A 24,652-nucleotide genomic window follows, 5' to 3' on the forward strand; every position below is an offset into this window, starting at 1 on the left:
TCAGGCCAGAGGCTGGCCCCAAGCACTCAGGCCTTCCCCGCCCCTTTCCCAGCCTCCCCAGGGGCGCCGCAGACGGGGCCTGGCCAGTCTGGGTGCCTGCTGAGCCCCGCCTCCCTCCCCCAGCCCTGGCTCAGTCATCAGCTCCCCTACCTGGCCTGCACCACCCCCACCCACCCCGTGGCCCACTTCCGAACTCCAGCCAGAACCCGTGGCAGCCACCCTGCCTGCTCTGGGCCTGCCCTCCACCCCCAGCTGCTCCAGGAGCCCGCTGTCCCCAAGCCTGCAGGAAGTTCCAGCTGGTCCAGTCCCCAGATTCTCTCTCTCAGATAACAGACTCTAAGAGCCCAGAAGCTGCTATTTAACACCAGCTTATCAGGGCCCTCCTGCCCCCCAGGGTTGCCAGCTCCCCAAGGCAGACAGGAGAGGGGACCTCTGGGAGGCTGCTCTTCTGGCTGGTGTGGATTCTTTAGGAGAAGCTGCAGGGAGGACTTCAGAGACACAAGCTCTGGGCAGCAACTGTCTCCAAAGCAAAACTCAGGCCAACCACTTCCATTTACAATGTGCCAAAGTGCGCCAGATGTTGCAGGAATGCTAGGAATTTCCAATTCACCAGGGAAGCCATAGACTGCAGCTTCTTCCCACTGGCTTTTCCCTTCCTGCTTTCTGGGGACAGCGGAGGGGCCACCAGGCATCCCTGAGAGCCTGGAGCTTCCGCCCAGTTCTCCATGCTCCCTGTAGCCCCAGGACCGGAAGTTCCCAGAAACATCTTACCAGTGACAGGGATGGAGTCCAAGTGGATCAGTGGGGGGTCTGTGTCCCTCTCAGGAGCAAGGCTGGGGACGCCCAGGGCTGCGCTGGTGTCCTCTTCATCATCACTGTCATCAAACTCAAAGGCCTCTCCTGGGTCGTCCTCTGCCTCAGAGGAGGGGCCTGGGACTCCTGGAACCAGCTGATCTCCTGGAAGAGAGAAGGAGTTGGCCAGGCTGCAGGATCTCCGAGGTTTGGTCAATGGAGAGATGGCTGGGGTAGGTGGGCATGGCTGGAACTGGGTGAGCACCTCAGGTCTGAGCCAGGGAACGAGAGCCATCAAACTCAAGCCACATGGCCCTACAGTGCTGGTAAGGCCGGGGGGAGGGGGTTGGGTTAGGTCTCTAAGCAAGTGGCAGTTGAGGGAGGGAAGGGAGTGTGCTCCCAGGGCGAGCCTGTGCACCTCAGTACTTCAATGTATATCTTTCCTCTTCTTATTTCGTGTTTCCCTGTTTTGTGAGCAAGGGGTCTTTTTAAATGTGTGTTTATGCGTGAGCACAAGCTTATTGTATGTTTGTGTGTTGATGTGTCTGTGTGCTTTGTGTGTGCAAATGAGCACAGACAGCGCATCCTTCCCACTACACTTTATTTGGTATGTGCAGCAGCAGGAAACACAGCTGCCTGGGAATGCCTGGACTTGGAGGCAGCCAGCTTGCAGGTACTAGGGCACAGACTGGCTGGGGCAGGGGAAGGCACCAAGCTCTCAGCATGGAGGTCAGCTTGCTAGGCCTCATTCCCTGCTTTTACCCTCCTGGGGAACCCCTTTCATGACTATGAACTCCTGTCCTCCTCTCCCATTAAAGCTCAACTCAAGCAGAGAGACTGTCCCCGCCTACCCTACCACAGGAGGTGTGGCCTCTCCTTCTCTGCCCCTGCCCCTTGTTTGTACTCCCCACCAAGCTCGGATCCCTGAGAGCAGACATCTCACCTGTCTGTCCCCTCTACTGTCTGGTCCTGGACCGGCCCAGACCAGGAGCTCAGCGGCTTTTGTTACATGAGTGAAGGGATGAATTCTCTATCCTAGAGAGCACGAGAAGCCATTTCCAGCCATTTCACCACGTGGAGGTTCCCCAGTCCTCTTCCTAGAAGACTTCCTTCCTAAACTCTGGGCTGAATGGAACTTCAGGAGTTCAATAACTCCATCCCCTACCTTATGCAAACCATTGCAAAACCAACGGGCAGTTTGGTTCTGTTTTTAAACATCTGCCAAGCTGACCGCCCTAAGCAGCCCTCTCGTGGGCACATGACACACAGCTTAGGCATGAGCTCTGCGCTCACATGGCCCTGTCTGAGCTCCCTGCTAGCTGTGTGGTTCTGAGCAAGTCACTTTGCCTCTCTGAATCTTGGTTTCCTCTGCAAACTGGAGAATAAAAACAGCACTTTCCCCATAAGGCTGACATGAACATCAGCTGAGCTGCAGCTTAGGTTTTCGCAACCTTGGTACAATTGATACTTGGGACTGGATAATTCTTTTTGTGGGTGGAGAGGGGGGCTATCCTGTGCACTGTAGGACGATTAGCAGCATCCCTGGCTTCTACACCCTACAGGCCCAGGGGACCCTCCAGCTGTGACAACCAAAAATGTCTCCACACATTGCCATATGTCCCCCTGGAGGGTAAAATTACCACTATCAGAGAACCACTGGGTAGGAGTAGCCCTCGGCACAGTGCCTGTATATGTAAGGATTATGACAACAACAGCCGCAGATCCTTGAGGACAAACAGGATTTTCTAGCCCATAGGTCTGCGGACCCAGCCCTAGCAAATGCTCAATAAACATTAGATGGATGGATGAGTGATGGGTGAGGAGGTGGCTGGAACAGAGAGATGGACAGATGGTCCAGCAGATGAACAGATGGACAGATGGACATATCTGATTCCAACAGTCTCTTGGACTAGAAAAATCCAGTCACTCCCCTACAATGACCTGGAGGTTCCCAGAGCATAATATTTTGGGGGCAGATGTAGGAAACCCCTTCTTCAGCTGCTGGACTGCAATGGAAGCCCAGAGTACGCCCTCCCTCCCCAGAATGAGAAGTACCCAACTTCCTCTGAGGCCACGGAGGAGGAGACACAGCCACTCCTCCTGGGGCTTTGGGGATCCCACAGGCCAGGTCAGCAGGGGTGGACTCTGGGCAGCGATGTGGCCTGTAGAGCAAACTCCTTCCCCAGGTGTCAAGAAACAAGTCCTGAGAGAGCCCAAGCTGTGCCCCAGGCAGCTTCCTGATCCAGCCTCAGGATCACCTCCATTTACCCAAGACCCCAGAGACAGAAGCAAAGCAATGTGCCCACAGTCAGCAGCTAAGAGGATGGGGATGGACTGGAACCCAGCTCCATTCACCCTCCATACTCTTCTACTAAGCCCTCAGACATTCTGCCCTGCGCTGACAGAAAGGGCTTGGGTGGGAGCTGGATCTGAGGTTTTCGGACGCAGTTCCCAACCCCTGGTAGCTCATAAGTTTAATTAGGGGATTCCCAATCAGCATTGTATTTGGTGTTTGGATTGATAGCTTGTTTTGTTTCAGATGTTTCTAAACATTGTATTCTAATATTAATAAAATCATATGGGGTATCTTTTTGATATTATAATACCAAATAAAATACATTTGGTATTGAATTATTTCAGATGTTTAAAAAATAATGTATTGTGATACTAATGAATTCACCTTGGTATAATTTCAATATTGGTTTTGACACTTCTGTTTCAGTTACATATACACATTGGGTAGGGGTGTGTGTGTGTGTGTGTGTGTGCACGCACACGTGCACATGTGCATAGAATCTTCTGCTCATCCCTTGCTCCCTCCACTCCAGCCACACTGATCTCCTTCCTGTACCACAAATGTGCCAGGCATGCTCCTGCCTCAGGACCTTTGCACCCGCAGCCCCAGGGCCTAGCACGTTCTTCCTTCGAGTATCTTCTCCTGCTCTCCCCTCTTTCAGATCTTTACTGCGCATCATCTCTCTGCATGCTGCGGCATCTCTACTGCACGCTGCCATAGAGACCTGCTGAGACTCCTGGTTTGCCCTGCCTACTTTATCTTTCTCTATGGCTGTTGTCAGCATATGATGCCATATGCTATTTGTGTTGCTGTCTGTCTCCTCTACTCGAATATAAGCTTCACGAGGGCAGGTATTTTTGTCTGTTTTGTTTGCTGTTGCATCCTCAGCATCTAGTGTAATGTCCAGCATATAGGAGGCACGTGATAAGCATTTGTCCCCCTGTTGTCATGTCTATGGGTGGTAATTTTCAAAGTTTAAAACATAGGCTGGGTGCTGTGGCTCACGCCTGTAATCCCAGCACTTTGGGAGCCTGGGGCAGGAGGATGGCTTCAGCTCAAAAGCTTGTGACCAGCCCAGGTAACATGGTAAGACCTTGTCTCTACTAAAAATGAGAAAATTAGCCGGGTGTAGTAGCATACACCTGTAGTCCCAGCTACTTGGGAGGCTGAGGTGGAGGGATCACTTGAACCCAGGAGTTCAAGGCTGCACTGAGCCATGATTGTGCCACTGCACCCCAGCCTGGGTGACAAAGCGAGACTCTGTCTCAAAAAAAAATACACAAAAGTAAAAACTTTTTAGTAATTTTAAAATCAGCTGGGTGTGGTGGTATGTGCCTGCAGTCTCAGCTACTCAGGAGGCTGAAGCAGGAGAATGGCTTGAGCCCAGGAGTTTGAGGCTGCAGTGAGCCATGATCACACCATTGTACTCCAGCCTGGGTAACAGAGCAAAATCCTGTCTCAAAAAAAAATTTGTTTAAATACTGGAATAAATGACCACAAAGTCCCTACCCACTATTTTGGGGGTACCAGCTATAGGCCCATCCTGACTTATGCAGGGTTTTCTTAGCCTCTCAGTGCCCACTGGTCCTTGCCTAAGTGAATCTGCTGGGCAGGGAGTGGGGGTGGGGGTCTCCCTTTATATGTGGATGGTGTCACTGCAGTGACTAAGGTTTTAGAGTCAGACCACCTGGGTTCAGCTCAGACTCCAGCTCACCCAGGTTCCAGCTGGATGAGTGTCAGGTTATTTGACCCCCTCCTAGTTTCCTGATCTGTAAAATGAGGACAATAACAGCAACTATCTCACAGGGTTGTTGGGAGGAGGGAATGAATGAACATAAATAAAACACCTGGTGCAGGGTGCGTGCTCACCAAATGTTAGCTTTTCTGACGATGATGATTCTGCTTATTATTATCACCATCGTTACATCATCACTGTCGTATTATTACCACCATTATCACTGTTATTATTATGATTATAGCCTTGTCATAGCCCAGTCCCTGCTGCTGGGTGAGAAGGGCAGTCCTCTCCAACTCACAGGCAAGACCCGGCCTCAGGCAACCCTGCCCCCAGCCATGTCCAGGGACTCAGGTCATTTCTACACCTTCTTTTTTTTTTTTTAAATGAAGCTCACTCTGTCACCCAGGCTGGAGGGCAGTGGTGTGATCATGGCTCACTGCAGCCTCAACCTCCTGGGCTCAAGTGATCCTCCTACTTTAGACTCCCAGGTAGCATCACCATGCCCAGCTATTTTTTTTTTTTTCATTTTTTGTAGAGACAGGGTTCCACTCTGTTGTCCAGACTGGTCTCAAACTCCGGAGCTCAAGCAAGGTTTCTCAAAGTGCTAGGATTATAGGCATGAGCCACTGTGCCTGGCCTGCACCTCCTCCCTTTAAGAGGACAAATAGCTTCAGTTATCCATGCATGCAGTGAGCAGCTCCCAGCATCCAGTGGGCAGGGAGGGGGAAGGAAAGGTAAGACACAGTCCTGGGGTTCGGGGTGGGTGACTGTGAGCTCCCCTCCGGAGCTCACTGTGAGGCTGACAGGACAGAGCCAGCAGGAGAAAACCTAAAACCTCAGAGACTGAGACGGTGCCAAGAGGAAGGGGCTGGGGCTCTCTGGGGCTTCAGGAAGGGCTCCGAGGATGAGGATGCCCTTGCACTGAGCCTTAAAGGATGAGAAAAGGCCTGACAAGCTCCAACTAAAGCGTGGATTCCAGGCAGAGGCCACAGCAAAGACAGAGAACAAACACCAAGTGCCCCGGGGGTGCTGAAGACACGCGCAGGAATGAAGGTCATTAGACAGTTGACAAGGTGCGTGGGGAATCCCCTACTCAGGAATTTGAATTTAATTTGGGAAGGTAATGGGAAGCTCTCAGAGAATGAGAAAATGGCAAAGAGCTGGGTTCACCCAGATGATACTAGCCAGCAATATTAGAAAGAGCTGGAACAACAAATATTTGTCAAATGTTTGCTGAACAGAACAGAATTGACTTAGTCATAAATTTTTTTTTCTCACTCCCCATGTTCAGGTTCAGGCCTCTTGGTGGGGAGAGGAAAGGGAACAGGTGCCCATGGCAGCAGGGGCGGGATGGGGCAAGGCCAGGCATGCTGGGACCCAAATCCCAGTCATGAATTGGGAGGTGAGATGTGCTTGTCTCCAAGGCCGCCTTCTATCCTCCCCCCGGCAATCAGGCATTGCTCCTTATCAGAAGGAAAACTCAGGAGGCCCATCCCAGCACAGCTGAGAGCTGAAGGAAGCCCTTCCTAATAGCCTGCAAAGGTGGCACAGCCAGAGCTGGTCACTCATGCCTCTGATGTTCCTGGACAGACCCGGTCCTTGTGAGAAAATACAAGCGAGTCCAGGAGGCGAGGGACCCTAGGAAGCCACCCATTGCCACAGGGAAGACAGGTCTGCTGTGCTGCTCCCCACCCCCCGCCCAAGAAGAACCCCGAGGCTCAGGGAGGAGGAGATGCATCATTTGGCTCTCCCAGGGGTGCAGGGCATGGCACACGCTGTCTGTCCTGCTGACACCCACGATGATAAGCACTCCCGTCAGTGAGCAATTGATTACCCCATGCCCATGCCTGACATATATTTAAACCTTGCAACAGCCCAGGAGAGGGTATCATTGTCCCCATGTTTACTGATGATGAAACTAAGCCACAGAGACAACATGTCACTTAACCAGCCCCACAGTCTAAGTGGCAGGGTCAGGATTCAAACTCAGATGGGGCTGATGACAAAGCCCTCACTCATTACCATCTGCAATTCTGCCTCTCTCATAGTGATACAAGAGGACAGGAAGCTGCCGCCGTGGGTGAAACAGCCCTGGGCCCATTTCCTCCCAGGCGGGGCCTGGATTCCACCTGCAGTGTCTGAGGCCCCAGTGCCAGGGTTGCCAAATAAAATACAGGACAGAGACTTGAATTTCAGATAAACGACGAATAATTTTGTTAGTATAAGTATGTATTTTTCTTTTTCTTTTTTTCTTTTTTTTTTTGAGACAGTCTTGCTCTGTCACCCAGGCTGGAGTGCAGTGGTGTGATCTTGGCTCACTGCAACCTCCATCTCCCAGGTTCAAGCAATTCTCCTGCCTCAGCCTCTCAAGTAGCTGAGATTACAAGTGCCACACCATACCCAGCTAATTTTTGTATTTTTGTAGAGATGGGATTTCACCATGTTGGCCAGGCTGGTCCCAAACTCGTGACTTCAAGTGATCTGCCCGCCTCGGCCTCCCAAAGTGCTGGGATTACAGGCATGAGGCACCATGCCTGGCTGTATTTTTCTTTTACTTTCTCTTTTTTTCACTAAATGCGGCAATGCTACCACTGTTCAATGGCCTGACCCTATGGCGCAACCCTCTCCTCCAACCTCAGTTCCTCACCCCTGATTTATAAGCTTCAGCCTGAGACCCCCGTGTGTTCACCTCTCCGGCGGATCTCAGGGAAACAGGAAAAGGATTGACCCTTGCTCAGAGCCTCCTCCGTGAGCAGAAAGTTACTTCTATTTTGTAGACAAGGAACGTGAGATAGAGGATGCGGCCCAGGCAGGGCCAGCAGCCAGCAGAGCAGACTTCCCACCCGGCGCCATGCTGCTCCAGAGCAAGGCCCTCCGCCAGCCCCCAGCGGCCCCCTTCTAAGAAAGGATGAGAGGGACAGGAAGCCCTGGGTACGGTACCTATGGCAGGCTGTGGAGGAGGGTTGGAGGAAGCCATCAGACAAGGTCCAGCTCAGACCAGCACCGTCCCAGCTACACACCTGTGGAAAGAAGACCAGAAATCGCATTAGCTGGAGTCAGGGCTGCAGTTTCAGCTACTGAGACAAGTCACTGGCTCACAACCTGTGCTTCAGCCCAGTGGCTCTCAGAGCACAGGGCAGCCCCAGAAAGGCCCCAGCCTCCAGCCTTCATAAATCATTAACCCATAGAAACATCAGCAGCTGTGCAGCCCAAATCCTTCTTCCCAGAAAACCCTGCAGCCACAGACCTTCCTGTTGCCAGTGCCAAGGGACCTGCAGGGACCTGCTGGGTGTCCGTCCTCATCCCCTCTGGCTTACAGGTGAAATCTGGCCCCAGAGTCCAGGATCATGCTCAGCCCCCAACCTTCCAGGAATCAGATCACACCTGACTGTCACAAATGGGGCTGGATACTTCCTCCTCCTGGCTGCCCAGGAAGCATGGGCTCCCTTAGGTCTGCCCACTCCTGTCAGTCCCTTCCGGTAGCCCTGCTGAAGGCCACTCTGACTCTGCCTCTTCCTGTCCCGCCCCATGGGTTGACCAGCAGGCAGGAGGTAACCTGGCCTTGGCACATGGGTGTGAGGAAAGCAATGGCTCCAGAGGCCAATGGCATAAGACAGGGACAGAATCCCAAATGCTCAGCGTGGGGGCACAGTTCCTCCTGGCCCAAGGTGGCACCGCCCTCCCCTCACAGTGGGAGCTCACATAAGCAAAAGGCTGATGCCTCCGGTGGGCTTCCTGGGCCCTGGAGCCAACCCTGCCCCCGCTCCCTACTGTCACCTTCAATTGTGCACTGGGGGCTGTCCTCCTAGATATCTTGTGGAGGAGAGAATGCACCCTGGAGGGAAAGCACCCAGCCCTCTGGTCTAATCTGCCCAGGCCACAAACTGGCTATGTTCCTGTTTTCCTTTCCATTCCTAAAGGCTTTATTTTTATTAAACTGGCTTACTAAACAAAAATGAAATGCAGGTTAATGGCAATATTAGTAACAGTAGACATTCTTGCATTGCCAACGATATCTCAGACATAATTTTAAGCACTTTACAAACATTAACATCTATTAGTCCAAATTATAAATGAGAAAATGAGACCAAGAATGGTTAAGTAACTTGCCCAAGATCACACAGCTAGGAAGAGCCAGGGTTCGAACCCAGGCCATGGGGCTCTGGAGTCTGTGCTCAGAAGCAGCTACTACACTCTAGCACCTTTCAAGACTCAAACAATACAACAGGTAGACAATGAAAAGTTAGTCTCCGAGCCGGGCACAGTGTCTCACGCCTGTATCTCAGCACTTTGGGAGGCCGAGGTGGGCGGATCACATCAGCTCAGGAGTTCGAGACCAGCCTGGCCAACATGGTGAAACTCCATCTCTACTAAAAATACAAAAATTAGCTGGGCATGGTGGCACATGCCTTTAATCCCAGCTACTCAGTAGGCTGAGGCAGGAGAATCACTTGAACGTGGGAGGCGGAGGTTGCAGTGAGCCAAGACCGTGCCACCGCACTCCAGTCTGGGAAACAGAGCAAGACTCTGTCTCAAAAAATTTTAAAAAAAAAAGTTAGTCAACCTCCCACCCTGGTTGCCCTAATCCCCCAGTCCCCCAGAAGAGATGACTGTTACTGACTTCTCAAGAATCCTTCCAGAACTCTCCCATGCATGGGCCAACTTGCATATCTGCAGATATGCCTTGTTTCATACAGAAGGAGCACACAGCACTCACAGTGCTGCAACTGCCTTTTTAACCTAAATCTCAGTGATGATTTCAGAATAGTACTAATACATAGAAATCAACCCCACTTTTTTTAACAGCTGCATAGTAGGTTTGGTTTTGTTTTGAGGTAGGTGTTTTTGGTGGGGGTATAATTTATATAGCCCCCATCGATAGGTACTGAGGCTGCTTTGGTCTCGATTTCCCAGGTTGGAGTGCAGTGGCACAATCATGGCTCACTGTAGCCTGGAACTCCTGGGTCAAGTCATCCTCTCGCCTCAGCCTCCCCAGTAGCTGGGACTACAGGCACACACCACCATGCCTGGCTAAATTTTTAATTTTTTTTCTAGAGATAGGGTCTTACTCTGTTGCCCAGGCTGGTCCCAAACTCCTGGGCTCAAGCCATCCTCCCTTGTTGAACTCAACAAGTGCTGGGATCACAGATGTGAACCCTGACACCTGTCTGCATTTCTCACTGTGACTGATGATACCAGTTACTCTCTGCTAAGCGTGAGACTGTGCCTTTTAGACCCACGCTGAAAACTCTCAGGACTAAACTTTTACTTCAGCAAAGGATTTTGGAAAACAAACCTGTAGCTGCACGGCACTCCTGCTACAGGGCCCCCTCCCAGTGGGCTCATTCAGAACCTCTGAGGTCTGCTCAGCCTTTCTTTGAGGGCTCTGGTGCCCCAAGAGTTCCAAGAGGGAAGCAGCAGAAAGACCTATACCCATTTTACAGAAGGAAAAAGGGAGGCACTTTGCCCAGCCTCCTGTCCAAATTGCTCCTTAAATACAATTTGATGATGATACAGAAAGAGGCTGCTACTTTACCCTGGGGCCAAAATCCAGGATCCTTCCCTTCCAGGGCAGAAAGTCCAATGTCCTCCCCTTTCTTCACCCTTCGGGACTGATTCCCGCCCTCCCCTCCAAAGCCCAAGGCTTTCCCTAGAAAGGAAGAGAGACACCAACATGTATGGAGCCTGACACTTTATTAGCATTATTCTATCTAATTCTCATAACACCCCAGCTTACGGATGGGGAGACAGAGGCTCAGAGAAGCAAATATTTGCCCCAGGTCATAGAAGCAAGAGGACAAGGTGACCACACTAGGATTCCAGCCAGTGAGCACTGACCCTAAAGCCTAATCTCAATCCTCTGATCGCACTGCCTCCCTAGTCTTTGGGGCTGGAATCTGGAAGGTGTTTGCTACAGGCTAATGCGGGGCTCTGAAGTGTCGGGACGAGGATGCAGCCCAGCAAGCCCTGCCCATACCCATAGGCCTATGGCCACCATTTTGCACACACAGGCCGTTAGTCTCAGAAGGATGTGGACAAGGGAGTGGGGATGGCTCACAGCAGCCCCCTGCCACCACTACAGATCCTCACGGGGTTAGAAAAGAGTTCAGGTTCCCCAATACCACCTGGGTTCCACTCAGCAGCTATGAGACCTTGGATGAGTTAATCCTATCTCTGGGCCTCAGTTTACTCATCTGTAAAATGGGGATTAAAAAGTACCCACTTCAGGCCAGTCATGGTGGCTCATGCCTGTAATCCCAGCACTTTGGGAGGCCGGGGCAGGCAGATCACTTGAGGTCAGGAGTTCGAAACCAGCCTGGCCAACATGGTGAAACCCCATCTCTACTAAAAATACAAAAAATTAGCCAGCCGTGGTGGCACATGCCTGTAGTCCCAGCTACTTGAGAAGCTGAAGCAGGAGAATCACTTGAACCTGGGAGGTGGATGTTGCAGTGAGCCAAGATCACACCACTGCCACTCCAGCCTAGGCAACAGAGCAAGACGGTCTCAAAAAAAATAAATAAATAAACAATAACCATTCTCATCTTTAAAAAGAGAATTAATACAAAAGCATGGCATGTCAGAACCAGAAAGTAGCTCCAAGAGGGCAGTGTTGCTCTTGCTTTACAGATGTGGAAACTGAGTCCAAAGGAGGAGGGCACTGCCCACAGCACGGTGACTCTCCAGGCGGTGACACCGAAGGCCATGTTTAGAGGATAGGATTTGGTGCCAGGATGATTCAGGTTCAAATCCCAGCTCTGCCACTTGCCACAGCAGCGGTTAATTCCTTTCTCACTGGGGCGGTGGGAGTAAGACCAGCACCTGCCTCCTGAGCGTCCTGTGCTGATGAAATGAGGACCCAGCAGTGGGTGTGATGAATTCTACGCTCCGTGCCCTGCACGGAGTAAGCTCTGGGTAGACAGGGGCCTCTGTTACCATGGGGACCCTATCCAGGCTATGCTTGGGTGGTGGGGTTATAGGAGATTGTCTTCTCTTGGAGGTCACCTTTTTAACAATGACCGCCAAACCCAAGGGACAGGCGGACACTGAACAGTTCCCCTTCCTGCTACTGTGTGGAATGGCTGAGGAGGAGGCAGTGCTCAGACAAGGGAGGAAGAGGGGAGGCCCCAGCTCCCGGCTATGGGGTGTGCCCACCAGAGGCCCGGAGCAGGTTAGGCTCAGCGACGGGACCACCCAGAGCAGCCTGGTATTGGCACCTCCCTCTGCCCTCAGCTGCCCAGCTCATCACAGCAGGTGTCTTCCTGGCTTGGCTAATTTAGTCAGTGCTTATTAGTTCCCCTCCCACTAGGGTTCAAAGTCCATCTGCCCAGAGGCCCCACTAGGAAACCCTCCTCCTGCCTGCCCCTGTCCCACCCCAGGCCCCCCAAGACCATCTCCCACCCCTCACACATCAAGCTGCCCCATCCCTCTTCCACCTGAATGAGGCCTGGAGGAAGAAAACACGTGGGGGCCCTGAAAGTCTGGAAGGCTGCGCAAGTCGTACCTTGAGGACAGGGAAGGCCGGCCTCTTTCTCCAACAAGGTCCAGGCAGAAGCAGGGGAAGCAGCAGCTGGGCTGCTGGGATGAGCTGGGCAGCGGCCACCCAGCCCTGCCCAGAGAGAAGCAAGGAATCAGTTCTGGCCCAAGCACCCTTGTCAAGCTCTGGCCTCAGAGGCCCTCTGCAGGGCCCACCTCCTGAAGCAGAAAGAAGGTGGGGAATGGGGGGAAAGACCAGGTGCTTGGGCTGGTCAGGACCAGAGCTCCTCCACGTACCTGTGTTCTCTGAGAGGTCTCTCTGGCTTTCAGCTCTCATTAGACACACGCTAGGCCAACCCACCTGCCACCTCCGCTGCCACAGAGACACTCCACAAACACACCTGTCACATCACCTTATTGCTTCAAACCCTTCCCCATCACTGTCAGAATGGAGCCTGGGTCCTAAGCAAGGCCCTCCAAGATTCGCCCCCTCCACCGACCTCTCAGATCTCATCAGCTCTAGGCCTGGCCTGGAACTCTGCTCTGGCTCTCACGAATGGCTTTCAGCCCCATGACCATGCCACCTGACCTGTTTGACATCTCCAGGCCTTTGCTTAAGCTGTCTGTTCCCTCCACATGGAATTCTCTCTCACAACCAGCAAGCAAATTCCTGTTCAGTCATCAAAACCCAGACCCCATTTCTCCTCTACAAAGCTTCCTTAGACCCATTTCACACAGTGGTTTCCAGTTGTGAAGCTTTTTAAAAATATTTATGTCCCAGGCCCACACCCGGAGATTCTGATTCAGTGGCTCAGAGGTGCAGCTGATAGGGGGCCAACAGGCTGTTTTCAAAGAGCATGGGTGGTGCTGGGACACGTACATGCCTGCAGACACAGCCCCATTATAACTGTTGCCCTCCCCAAGAGCCTGTGACCTCTCTGGGGGCACTGGGATTCTTTCCATCTCAGCATGGGTAGCACTGGGTCTGGCCCGGGGTACACACTAGATAACAGCTGTGACCTTCCCCTGCTTGGGACCCACTCAGCATGGAACCAAAGGGCACAGACCAGGAACCCATGAGGCTGGGACATCCCTGGACCTGGGGAGCTGCTTGCGTGGGGCTTCGGCCCAGAGGAGGGGAGAACAGATGGAAGGTGAGGTACAAGCCCTCCTGGTGTACTCCGCCTGTCCTGAAAGCCCGGGGCCCGGAAGGAAGAGAAGGGGACGCAAACCGCACAATGGAGCTGGAACAGGAAGTGGGGCGGGGTCTCCTGACGGAGAAGAGGGGCCATGGCTCCCCCACGCAGGGCAGCAAGATGCCCACAGCTCTTCTCAGCGCAAAGGGCCACCTGGTGGAGAGTCCGGGAACGGGAGAGAGGAGCTGCCTTCAAGAAAACACAGGCAGAGCTATAGCAGGAGGGGCGCAGGCAGAAGAGAAGGATGAGGTGTGTGGACAGGAACCCGGCCTTGGTATGAAGCCAGCCCAGACAACGCTCATCCTCTGCTCTCCAGCAGCCCCACTCCAGAGCAGGCAGCCCTCTGCGCCTCCTGTGCTTACCTGTCAGGGGCAGGTGTAAATAAGATGACACTGGACAACGTTGGTAGGTTTGTAATGAATGTCAGTTTCCTTCCCAGGGTTCCTGCCGGTCCCTGAGGACCAATAGCATTTTCTCATTTTACAGACTGCTAAACTAAGTCCAAGACAAACGTATTCCACCGGAACACCAGGCCTGAGATCACAAAATTTGAAATGACAATAGCTGACACCTCCGAGCACTGTGTGCACCGGGCCCCATACTGAACATTTTAGTTTGCATCTCATTTGATTCCCATAGCAGATGAGGAAAATGAGGCTGACAGAGACTGAGGGGCATCCCCAAGGCCACACAGCTACGGAGCCCCTGGGAACAAGAGGGCAGGACCCTCAGCCTGGTCCCAGGCCCAGGGTGGAAGGGGGAGTAGGGGAGTGGGTGGGTCAGGGAGCGTCCTCCCAGACCCTCCTCAACCCTGCAGGTGCCAGAGCTGCAGAATCTGGCAAGGGACCACACGCCCCAGCTCCTCCCTCACCCACCTGATGGACACTCAAAGGGCTTCCCGAGGTGGGGGCGACTCCAACTTCCTTTCCTCTTCACCAGGGAGGGGGAGGGGAGCTCTGAGAAGGGGGCCTGCCTCACTGGGGCAGGGGCCAAGTTTGGTCAATGGCTGGAGCCTCAGACAATGGAGACTCTGTCAGAGTCGGTGGCACCCACCCTCCCGCACTGACCTCCTAGGGAGCCCCTGGTGAGGATCCGCAGGCAGGAAGAGTGGGGAGCACTAGAGAGGGGGCCCTGGGAGTAGGTCTCTGTGGGAAGGAGCCGACCCTGAGGCCAGGCCAGAGGGGACCCCTGGGGGCTGTTGCCTGGGAAACCAGAGCCAGCCTGGAGAAGTGGCTGGACAGCGTGGGAGGGGGGCCGCCCCAGACTCTGTCTCCAGCCCCCCTCCTCCACCTCCTCTTCCTGCTCTTCCTCCTTCCCTCCCAGCCCCCAGACACATTAACCCCTTTGTCCCCGGCGATCCAGCCCAGCAGAAGGAGTGAAGAAGCTGAAGTGCTGGAGGAAACCACCTGCCATCAGCTGAACTGACCCCCCTCTTCTCCAGAGAACCCCAGACCCTCGGCCCCACATCAGGGGTGTCCCTGTGATGGGGCACCGTGGCTCCCACCTGGAAGCCAGAGAGGGGACAGCAGCTGGCATGACACATACTGTGTGCCATCACCTCGCCCATCAGAGCCTCAGCTTCCCCACCTACAACAGGGATGCCCGCGTCCCAGCTGCTGGGCGTCCTCGCTGCTGGGCCCTCGCCGCTTAGCATGAGAGTGTGTTTAGGCTGCAGGCAGCCTGAGAGGTGGGTTTCCTCACCTCCTTTTTAGACACAGGGAAGCTGAGGCTCAGATGGGAAGGGACCTACCCAAAGCCCCCCAGGAGGATGAGGCAGGCCGGGAAAGGGAGGTCCATGTGCGTCCCTGCAACCCAGCAGGTGTACAGACGGAAGAATGGCAGGAAAGAGCTGGAGCTCACGGAGGGGCACTGCCAAGGGAAACAGTAGGATTTGGGGGCACACACCGGGGTGTCTACCACTCCCCAGGCATCAGGGTGGAGCCAAAGGGAGGGGCAGAGTTGCTCCTGCTACACTTCAGGGCTGAACTAAAGCCTCCAGGGGGCCAAGCTGAGGTACAACCTTTGGGAAATCTGTGACCCCAGTTCACCCTCCTCACCTCCAGGGGTCAGGCTCACCTCCTCCAGCTTTCACAAAGTAAGCCGCTCATCCCATCACTCCCTTCCCCACTCAGCCAACTTCTCACTGCGCACCTACTGCCTGCCAGGCCCCAGCTTGGCAATGGGGACAAAGAAACAAAAGAGAGTTCCGGGTTCCTGTCCTCAGGAGCAGCCACAGGAGGCCAGTGGGTACATACCCAAGGCAGAGGAGGGCACAGTGCCCCACTTCCAGATCAGAGCCAGGGCAGGGGCTAGGGGATCAGGCGTGTTCTGATCCTGGCTCCACCACTGGCTTAGGCTTCTTAGACTCACTTAGCTATGTAAGTAAAAGGGGGGAGTGTGCAAGGAGGTGAGGCTCTCTCCAGTTCAGATGAGGAAGAAGTAAGGCAATAAACTTGGCCCAGCCCTGGGCAGGAACTCACCTAAAGCACAACAGAGGGACAGCAGGAAGGGGCCCGCACCACGCTCTCTCCATCAGTTGCAGGTGGGAGCTAACCCACAGCTAAACTCTCCACGCCTGCAGAGTTTTCTACCCTGATATTCCCACAAGGCCCCATGGAGCAGGGGGCTGAGGAGGGCGTCCCGGGCTCCCAAAATGGACCCAGTACAAGGCGTTCTCCTCTGCCGGTGCCCTGGTGGTCTCTCCCAGGCCGCACCCTCCCACATCGGGTGGATTGACCCCCGCAAGCAAAGAATTCGGGCTGGGTCAGGGAGATGGTTGCACACAGCTGGATCTCAGAATTGCTGCCCATCCGTGGCCCCTGCCTTTCTGAGCGGAATTACCTGCAGGGGTCCCCTGCCCATCCCATCACTGGTCCACAGGTCTGCAGATGGGCAACTGGAGGAGCCCCCCCAAACTGGCCTCTGAGCTGATGCCAGAAATGAGATGGGGTAAGGAGGGAAGGGAGGAGTGTTTTGCATGGTACAAGGACGTCTTTCTGGGGTAGAAGCCGAGGCCACCAAGAGACACAGCTCCTCTCTGCTGGATCCTTCCCAGCAAATAGAAATACGTGGCCAGACATGGTGGTTCATGCCTATAATCCCAGCACTTTGGGAGGCCAAGGCTGGTGGATCACTTGAGCTCAGGGGTCCAAGACCAGCCTGGCCAAGGTGGTGAAACCCTATCTCTACTAAAAATACAAAAATTAGCCGGGAGTGGTGGCGGGCACCTGTAATCCCAGTTACTCGGGGGGCTGAGGCAGGAGAATCACTTGAACCCAGGAGGCAGAGGTTGCAGTGAGCCAAGATCGCACTACTGCACTCCAGCTGGGGCGACAGAACAAGACTCCATCTCAAAAAAATCATAATAAATAAATGAATAAATACGCTGCATTACCGCTCATCTGATCCCATACCCTCTCCACCCACTACCCCATTTCTCTGCTCCCCTTTACAAGACTTCCCCGAGGAGTGCCCATGCTCCGTCTCCTGTCCCTGTCTCCCATTCTGTGCTGAGCTACCTATCCCCAACCAAGTGTGTGCCCACCGCTTTGCCAGCCAGCTCACGAGGTCACCTGTGGCCTCCACTACACCGGTTCTGATGGACCGGGATGGGGAGAGAGGAGCATCTCGGTCCCCATTCTGCTTGACCTGCCAGCTGCTCCCTTCTTTCACCTCTCGCTCCAGCTCCCCTTCCTCCGCTCCTCCTTCTTCCCTCCAGGTTGGCAGTTCCCAGGTTCAGGCTACACCGCGGCTCCTCCCTGGGCCACCTGGGTCACCTGGCTCACTTTGTGGGTCCTAAGCCATGGCCATAGTGATGCCTCCAGCCTGTCCTGCCCTTGAACTCCAGGCTCTGCCCCTCTGCCTGCTCTGTGTCTTCACTCAGTGATTGATCGGGCATCTCAGCCTTAACGTGCCCATACCCCCCTCCTGATCACCACGCTGCCAGAACAAAGAACCCTGCTCCTCCCAGTCTTCCCATCCCGCTTGCTAGCTCCATCCCACCAGCTGCTAAGGCCAAAACCTTGCAGTCATCCTTGACACCTCTGTCTCACACCCAGGGCCCACCCTTCAGCAAACCTGCTGGCTCTACCTTCAACATACGCCCAGAATCCGAGCGCATCTCACCCCCTCCACGGTACCACCATGGCCCAAACCACCATCATCTCTCACCTGGGCTATTCAAAACGCCTCCTGACCAGTCCCTCTGCTCCCACCTCTACCCCTGCCCTGACATGTTGTTCTCAACACAGCGGCCAAGTTCATCCTCCGCTCAGAGCCTGGAATGTTTTCTCACCTCATTTAAGGAAGACCCAAGCCCTCATCTTGGTCTCTGAGGCCCCACATGTCAGAGCCCCCACAACCCCCCTGACTTCATGTCCTACCTCTCTCCACACAGCTCACTCTAGTCACCACCACCTTCCAGCTCCCTGAATGCCCCAAGCATGTTTCTGCCTCAGGGCCTTTGCACTTGCTGTTCCCACTGCCTGAAATGCTGTTCCCCCAGATACCCACACACTGCTGCCCTCACCTTCAGGGCTCTGCTCCAAGGTCGCTGTATCAGAGGCCTTCTCCTGACAGCCCACACACATCCCCTGACCCAGTGTCCCCATCCTCACAGGATTTAACACCTCTGGCAATACAAATTTTAGTTATTTATCAGTTTCCTCCTATGAGAATGTGGACTCCATGAAGGCAGGACTGTGACCACTGTTCACTGCTCTTATCTGCACCCATGGCACAGGACTGACACACAGGCGACCCAAGGCACAGTTGCCAAAGGAATGCAGAAATCCCTCATCCCAAGTCGGGCCCCTGGGGAGGAGGCGGCCACAGCTGGGCCCCTCCCTTCTGAAACCAGCCTGCACCCAGGACAGCTCCTCCCCAGTAAGGTTCACAAACAGATTCACAGCCAAGTTGCAAAGGGGCAGTTCCCCAAAACCAGAGTGGAAAGAGGCCTGGGGCTGATGCCAGGAAACGGTCAGAAGGGGAGGAGTGGGACAGGGCCAGAGAAGGACTTGGACTATTTTTAAAAACTCTCTCCCAAAAAGACCACATTCTTCCTCTGATGATTCAGAAGCATGTGGCCGGCAAAGGGGACAGGATCCGCGAGCCTCCGCGGCTGCCACCGTCACCAGGCAGGCACATACCCCAGCCTTTCCCACGGGGGCAGGTGTGAGACCCTGGCATCTATTCAGTTTCCCAGGGAAGGAGCAAGGCTGGGCACCGGTGTCCCAGGTTGGCAGGCCACAGAGAGCAAACCAGGCCTCCCTTTCAAAGCCCACAGGGTCCCATCTGGCTCCAAGCTCTTTCTTCAGGCCCAATCTCTGTCTGGCAGGGAGGGGCCTGTTCACTCTGTCCCACGAGGGAGCTCTGGGCAGGAAAGAAACAGCCTTTGCAAAGCTTAGAGCTAAAAACAGCTCAACCCACCCAACAACGGCAGGGCAAGCAGGCCAGCAGCATCTGAGGTCTCCTGAAATGCAAGCCCAGCATGGAGCTCCAGGACCCCCGGGGGCCCTCAGTCACACAGCCCAGGATAGCTCTGGCTGAATTCAGAGCAGCCAGCACTTATGATTCAAACCACACCCCTCAGTGATGTGCTGTCCTCCCCAGAGAAGGGTGTGAGTGCAGTTCCAGCTGTTCTGGGGCACCTCTGGAGGGAGTTGGCTCTGAGCACTGCTCCAGGCCAGGGGATGTCTGGTGCCTCCCCTAATCCTCCCACCAGTTCCTCCAGGGGCAGAGCCAACCCACGAATGGCAGGCACCTGACCCTGTTTTACAGAGGAGGAAACTGAGGCTCAGAGAGGGAGAGAGATTTGTTCAAAGCCAAGAATCTGATCAAAGGTGGATCCATGATTAGACCTAAGGTCTTTCAGCTGTGACTGGAAAGATCCATCAGGATCAGGCCAATGGGTCCATCCCACTCCCTTGCAATTAACTTCACAATCTGAGAAGATGCGGACTGGGGCTGTGGGAAGGGGACAGGGAAGACTGGGCTGGAGGTGTTGGGGGAGGGAGAGCAGGGAGGGATGGCTTCAATCATTGAAAGGATTTGCCCTGAGTCCTGTTGTCCTGAGTTGAAGTCAAATCCGGGACCAAGATCCCCCAAGAGAACTGTTCCCAAACACCCGTCCTCTTTCCCTATCAGCTTTAACAAGAGCTGAACTGCTGCTGACCAACCCTGTGGTGCGACTTACGAGGAACCAGACAATGCGGATGCCGCCCACAGCCTGGTCCTAAACTCCCCCTAGTATTCCTTCTGCCTTGGCATGGAAGCCACACTGGGTGTAATGAGCTTCAAGCACCCCCCGACATCCTGCAGGCAGAGACACCACTGCTTGCCCAGTGAAAAACAGGACCACTCTACTCCAGGTCATTTCTGCTCTGAAGCAATCTCTGGTCCTGCCAGTGTGCCCCCCAGGTTCCCCTTTTTGCCATGTCACCATCATGCCCTGGGTATGGATTTTTAGGAGACTGAGCTCTGTGCTCAATCCCAGCTGAGGCCAGCTGTGACACAGATGCCATCCACTGCTCCGATCCTTGGTTTCCTCTTCCATACAATGACAACTATAAGAATCACCATGCACAGGGCTGTTCTAATGATTAAATGAGATAATAATTCCCAGAAAGTGCTTCACTGAGAGCCTGGAACACAGTAAGTGCTCAATAAATGTTTGTTGAATGAATAAATGACTGCCTCCTGCTAAATGAACAGCAGCACCGGCCTACAAGAAGGGGTGGTGTCCCAGGCTAGAGCTGAAGGGTCCCAGAGCTCCCCGTCACTGCCCTCCAGGAAGGCACTGCCTGCCTGGATGGTGAAGGCAAGGCTTAGGAGGCAGCCCCTCTAGCAGCATCTGACCATGCAGTACCTGCCCTCACTGAAGTGCTACAGGAAGCCATCAGCTTGGCCCAATGCTGAGCACCCAAAAGCCTGCACCCAGCCCCTTCCTCTTTTAAAGTCAAGATTCCAGGGAAGAGGGTCAAGGACAGGAAGGGGGAGGATCCAAAAATGAGACAGCAAGGCCAGAGTTGCCTTAGTTGGTGCGAAATGCAGCAATGACCAAGCTCTGTGCATGGTGCCAAAGAGACATTCCAATTCCCTGCATCCGCACAGTCAGCACAGGGCCAGCTTGGAGCCATCTGCAGACATGGCCCCTTCAAGCAAAGCACGCCGGCTGGAGAATCAGCCCCGGGAACTCAGGTTCCACTTCCTGACTGGATCTCAAAAAATATTCTGCTAGGCTGGTCACAGTGGTTCACGCCTGTAATCCCAGCACTTTGGGAGGCCAAGACAGGTGGATCACTTGAGGTCAGGAGTTTGAGACCAGTCTGACCAACATGGTAAAACCCTGTCTCTACTAAAAATACAAAAAAGGAGCTGGGCATGGTGGCACATGCCTGTAATCCCAGCTACTCAAGAGGCTGAAGCAGGAGCATCGCTTGAACCTGGGAGGCGAAGATTACAGTGAGCCAAGATCACGCCATTGTACTCCAGCCTGGGCGACAGAGTGAGACTACATCTCAAAAAAAAAATTCTGCTCAATTTAGGGACAGCAAACCCCTCCAGGAAGCAAACCTTCAATGATCCACCAGCATGTCCCCAATGTCACTTGACACAGGAGCATCCCAAGTAACCAGCAGAAAGAGGCCAGTGGCCTGGGAAGGTGGGATCAAGGGCTCGCTTCTTGCAGACTGCCAGCAAGCATAACAGGTGCCCAAAAATGCTAGCTGGAGGGGCGGATGCACGGATGGCCACCTGGACACTGCCTGCCAACACTGAGCCTTTGCCAGGTCTATCCAAGGTCGTCCTGTGGCCCAGTTCTTTGTCAGAGGACAGGGACACGGGGACACCATCTGCTTCCAGATCAGGGTGCAAAGCAGGAAGAGAGTGATGGCAGTCACATCTTCCACACATGCTTTGTCAGAGCCAAGGTCTCCAGACCCCGCTCCCTCACTCTGGGGACTTTTAAGTTCAACGGCATTCGAGAGGGTGACAGAAAAGCCAGTCTGCATCCCTTGGCATCCCTCTGCCATCCAACAACCCCCCCTTGCTCATTCAGCAAATCTTTATTGTGCCCCAGGAAGCACTCGAGGTTATGGGGTTTGCTGATGAGCACTTGGTCCCCTGGTCATAGGTGCTGTGAGGTGAGGGAGAATACGGGGGCTGAACTGAGATTCAAGAGGACAGTTGAACATCTGGACTCAACTCTCCCATGGTCTGATGACTGGCCCAACACTGCATCCACACAGAACAGGGCACATGAACACCTGGCAATGATCCAGTTCATTCTGCCAGGGGCCCTGCTTCTCTGTGGCCTGGGCAAGGTGCACAGCTACTCTGGCCTCCAAGGGCCCCTCCACATCCCAGAAGATGTTTGCATTTTATGCCAAACCAGATCACTGATGCTCCCAAGGTACATGGGATGTTGGGGAGGGAGACAGTATTGGATTTCAAAATTTCCATCCCACCTTGATTTATAGTTACAGCTTTACAGATCTATGAGAGGCCACGGTTCTCAACCAGGGGCTGTTGTGTCCCCCAAGGGACATTTGGCAATCGCAGGAGACACTTTGGTTGCCACACTAGGTGGGGAGGGGGGACACTACTGGCATCTGGTGGGTGGAAGCCAGGGAAGCCGCTAAACATCCTTTAGGGCACAGGACAGCCCCAACACAAAGAATGATCCAGCCCAAATGTCAATGGATCGAGGTTGGGAAACCCGGATCAGAGGGCATTGGTGAAGTCCTCTGGGGATCTATAGCAGACGCTGGCCTGTTAATGCAGGGTTGTGTCACCGTTACTAGTCACAGGAATACAAAGACCAAAGCCATTGCCACTGGTTTCCATGGCAGACAAACACCAGGCTACAAGTATCTAAAGAAACTGCATTCTGCTACAGTACTTGTTTTTGTGCCTCTCCCCGCTAGACTGTGGGGGCAGAGACCACGACCTACTTGTGTCTGCATCTGCACCACCTGGCCCAGCATCCGCAATACAGGAGGTGGGGAGAGGAGGCAGCTAGGGAGGGAGGGGGAATATGTACAGCCGCCTCTTTAAGGTGGGACTGCATCTTTTGCCTCTCCATGTCCTCAGTGCCCAGCCACGGTCCTGGTACCCGAGTTAGTAAATAAACAACCAGACTGCGGAGCTCTCCGAGGCCAGGAGCTGCACCCTCCTGCCCTGTGTCCCGGAGCCTAGCGCATGGCTCAACCCTCTATGCATATTCATCAAGTATCCCCTGCTGTGGTGAGAAAGACACAGCCACTGGCGGTCCAGAAGGGGAAGGAGAACTGAACAGTGTTGACAATAGCAGCTGAGCTTCCCTTCGGGAGACCTGGGGGCTGCAGAAACTCCTGAGAGCAGACTTGAGCCTAGATTCAGGCAATGAGGAGTTGGAGGGGGGCCGTCCACCAGTTAGTGCTCCTTGAAAGGGTGACCAAAAGCATGGATAGTTCGTCTGCAATGCCTGGGATGCAGCAGCAAGGAGCAAATGTTAAGCAGGAGGGAGAAGGGAAGAAGGTAGAAATGAGGGCTTCCAGGGCCTGTGCCTTGAGCCCCACAGTATTTGCATGTTTTTATCCCCCTAAAATTCCTATGCGGAAACCTCACCCCCAAGGTGATGGATTAGGCAGTGGGGCTTTGGGGAGGTAATCAGGTCATGAGGGTAGAGCCCTCGTGAATGGGATTAGTATCCTTGTAAACAAGGCCCCGGCTAGGCCCTCCCACCACGCAGGGACACAGTGAGAAGGTACCGTCTATAAGGAACAGGCCCTCACCAGACACCGAATCTGCTGTTGCCTTGATCATGGGCTTCCAGCCTTCAGAACTTTGAGAAATAACTGCCTGTTGCTGGTAAGAGTCACGGCATTTCGTTACAGCTGCCCAAATGGGGCCTTGGGTGGGAGTGAAGTGCCCGGGTACTGCCTTTGCTCTTCTTGTCCCTGCTGACCTGGCCCATTCATGACAAGCATTACTGAGGAAGTGGAATCCAGGTGCCAGCCACAGGGCACAGCAGAAATGCAGTGGCTCCTTGGGTTGCCCAATGTCAGTGCCAAAATCAACATCAGACACCGAACACGTGTTAACTGCGTGCTAAGGGCCCAGTGCTAATCCAAGCCCTTTACTCCTACAGCTCCTATAATTTCCTCCTAAAAACCCTCTGAGACAGGGGCCACTCTCATTCCCTTTTACAGGTTAGGAAATAGAGGCATAGAGAGGTTCAGAAAATTGCTCGAGGTCACATAGTCAATAAATGAGAGCGCTGGCCTTTGAACCCAGGCCACGTGGCTGCAGAGCCTGTGTCTTGAGCCCCTACAGTATTTGCAGGTTAAAACCTCAGCCACAAGCCAGCCACCAGTCAGCTGGGCTCCTGTGCTGCTGGGGTACACTCAGGTGGGACCATGAAGCCTCCACCCATGGGAGCAAGTAGGACAGGGCCCCAGTGGGACAGCACATCAGGAGGAGAACTTGGGGGACTCAGATCAAGTGCCCAAGACCAGTGGCCCCCCTGAAGTGTTGCAGCAGCACTGCCCCTAACAGAGCCTCTCAAAGCAGCCCCCCTCCAAGTCTCTCTGGGTCCCAGCCCTAAGCTCCTGGGCATTCTGGTCCAGAACCACCTGGGGACTGAGGGCAGGCACATGTCCCCGTGAACACCTGGGATTCACCCAGGCCATCTAGCCACCACCCTGGAGATGCACCCAGGCAGGGGTGACCTGAGACACGGGCCCCACTGTGCAGGCCAGAGCAAGCACTATGTGCCAGCTATGCCAGAGCCAGCACCCTCCCGCTCTGTGGCTGAGGATAACGATGATGTCAGACCAAGCCTGGAAGGGCCTCCTTGGGGCTGGCAGCATCCATCTCTCTCCCAACCTGGCTCCTTGAAAGGGCACCCACTGATCAGAACAGGAGTTAGTGACAGGAGCCATCTGCTGTCACTTGCAGCACTGACCCAGCTGTTGTCTGGGTCATTTTGTTTCTTCCCACAATCAGACGCTCTCAGACGACGGAGGGGTCTTTGAGAGGTTGAAATCCAACCTGTCAGCCACAGAAAGAATTCCTCCTTGAGGATCCTAATAGATGGGTGGGTCTGTGCATCGGCTCTGGAGTCAGACAGTGGGGACTCCAAATCCCAGCTCCACAACCTAGCAAATGTGCAAC

The 24,652-nt window shown here is 54.1% G+C and overlaps 1 protein-coding gene across 8 annotated transcripts in view; it reads right to left on the reverse strand.

The window, feature by feature from the left end:
- Nucleotides 1-24,652, reverse strand: part of ARHGEF10L (Rho guanine nucleotide exchange factor 10 like) — a 177,453-nt gene that overhangs the window by 109,462 nt on the left and 43,339 nt on the right. For 3 of the 8 annotated variants that reach the window (XM_054679891.2, XM_054679881.2, XM_054679883.2), the window contains exons 2-3: nt 7,767-7,846; nt 772-957 (exon numbers count right to left, since the gene is read on the reverse strand). In XM_054679891.2, coding sequence (XP_054535866.1) covers nt 772-957; nt 7,767-7,803 — 223 coding nt within the window. In that variant the 5' untranslated portion in view covers nt 7,804-7,846. Of the gene's footprint in view, nt 1-771; nt 958-7,766; nt 7,956-8,073; nt 8,897-24,652 lie in introns of those variants that run through there. The other 5 variants (XM_024356701.2, XM_016955072.3, XM_009449346.5 and 2 more) reach the window with 3 other exon arrangements.

The sequence above is a fragment of the Pan troglodytes genome, chromosome 1, assembly GCF_028858775.2.
Source record: "Pan troglodytes isolate AG18354 chromosome 1, NHGRI_mPanTro3-v2.0_pri, whole genome shotgun sequence".
NCBI lineage: Eukaryota > Metazoa > Chordata > Mammalia > Primates > Hominidae > Pan > Pan troglodytes.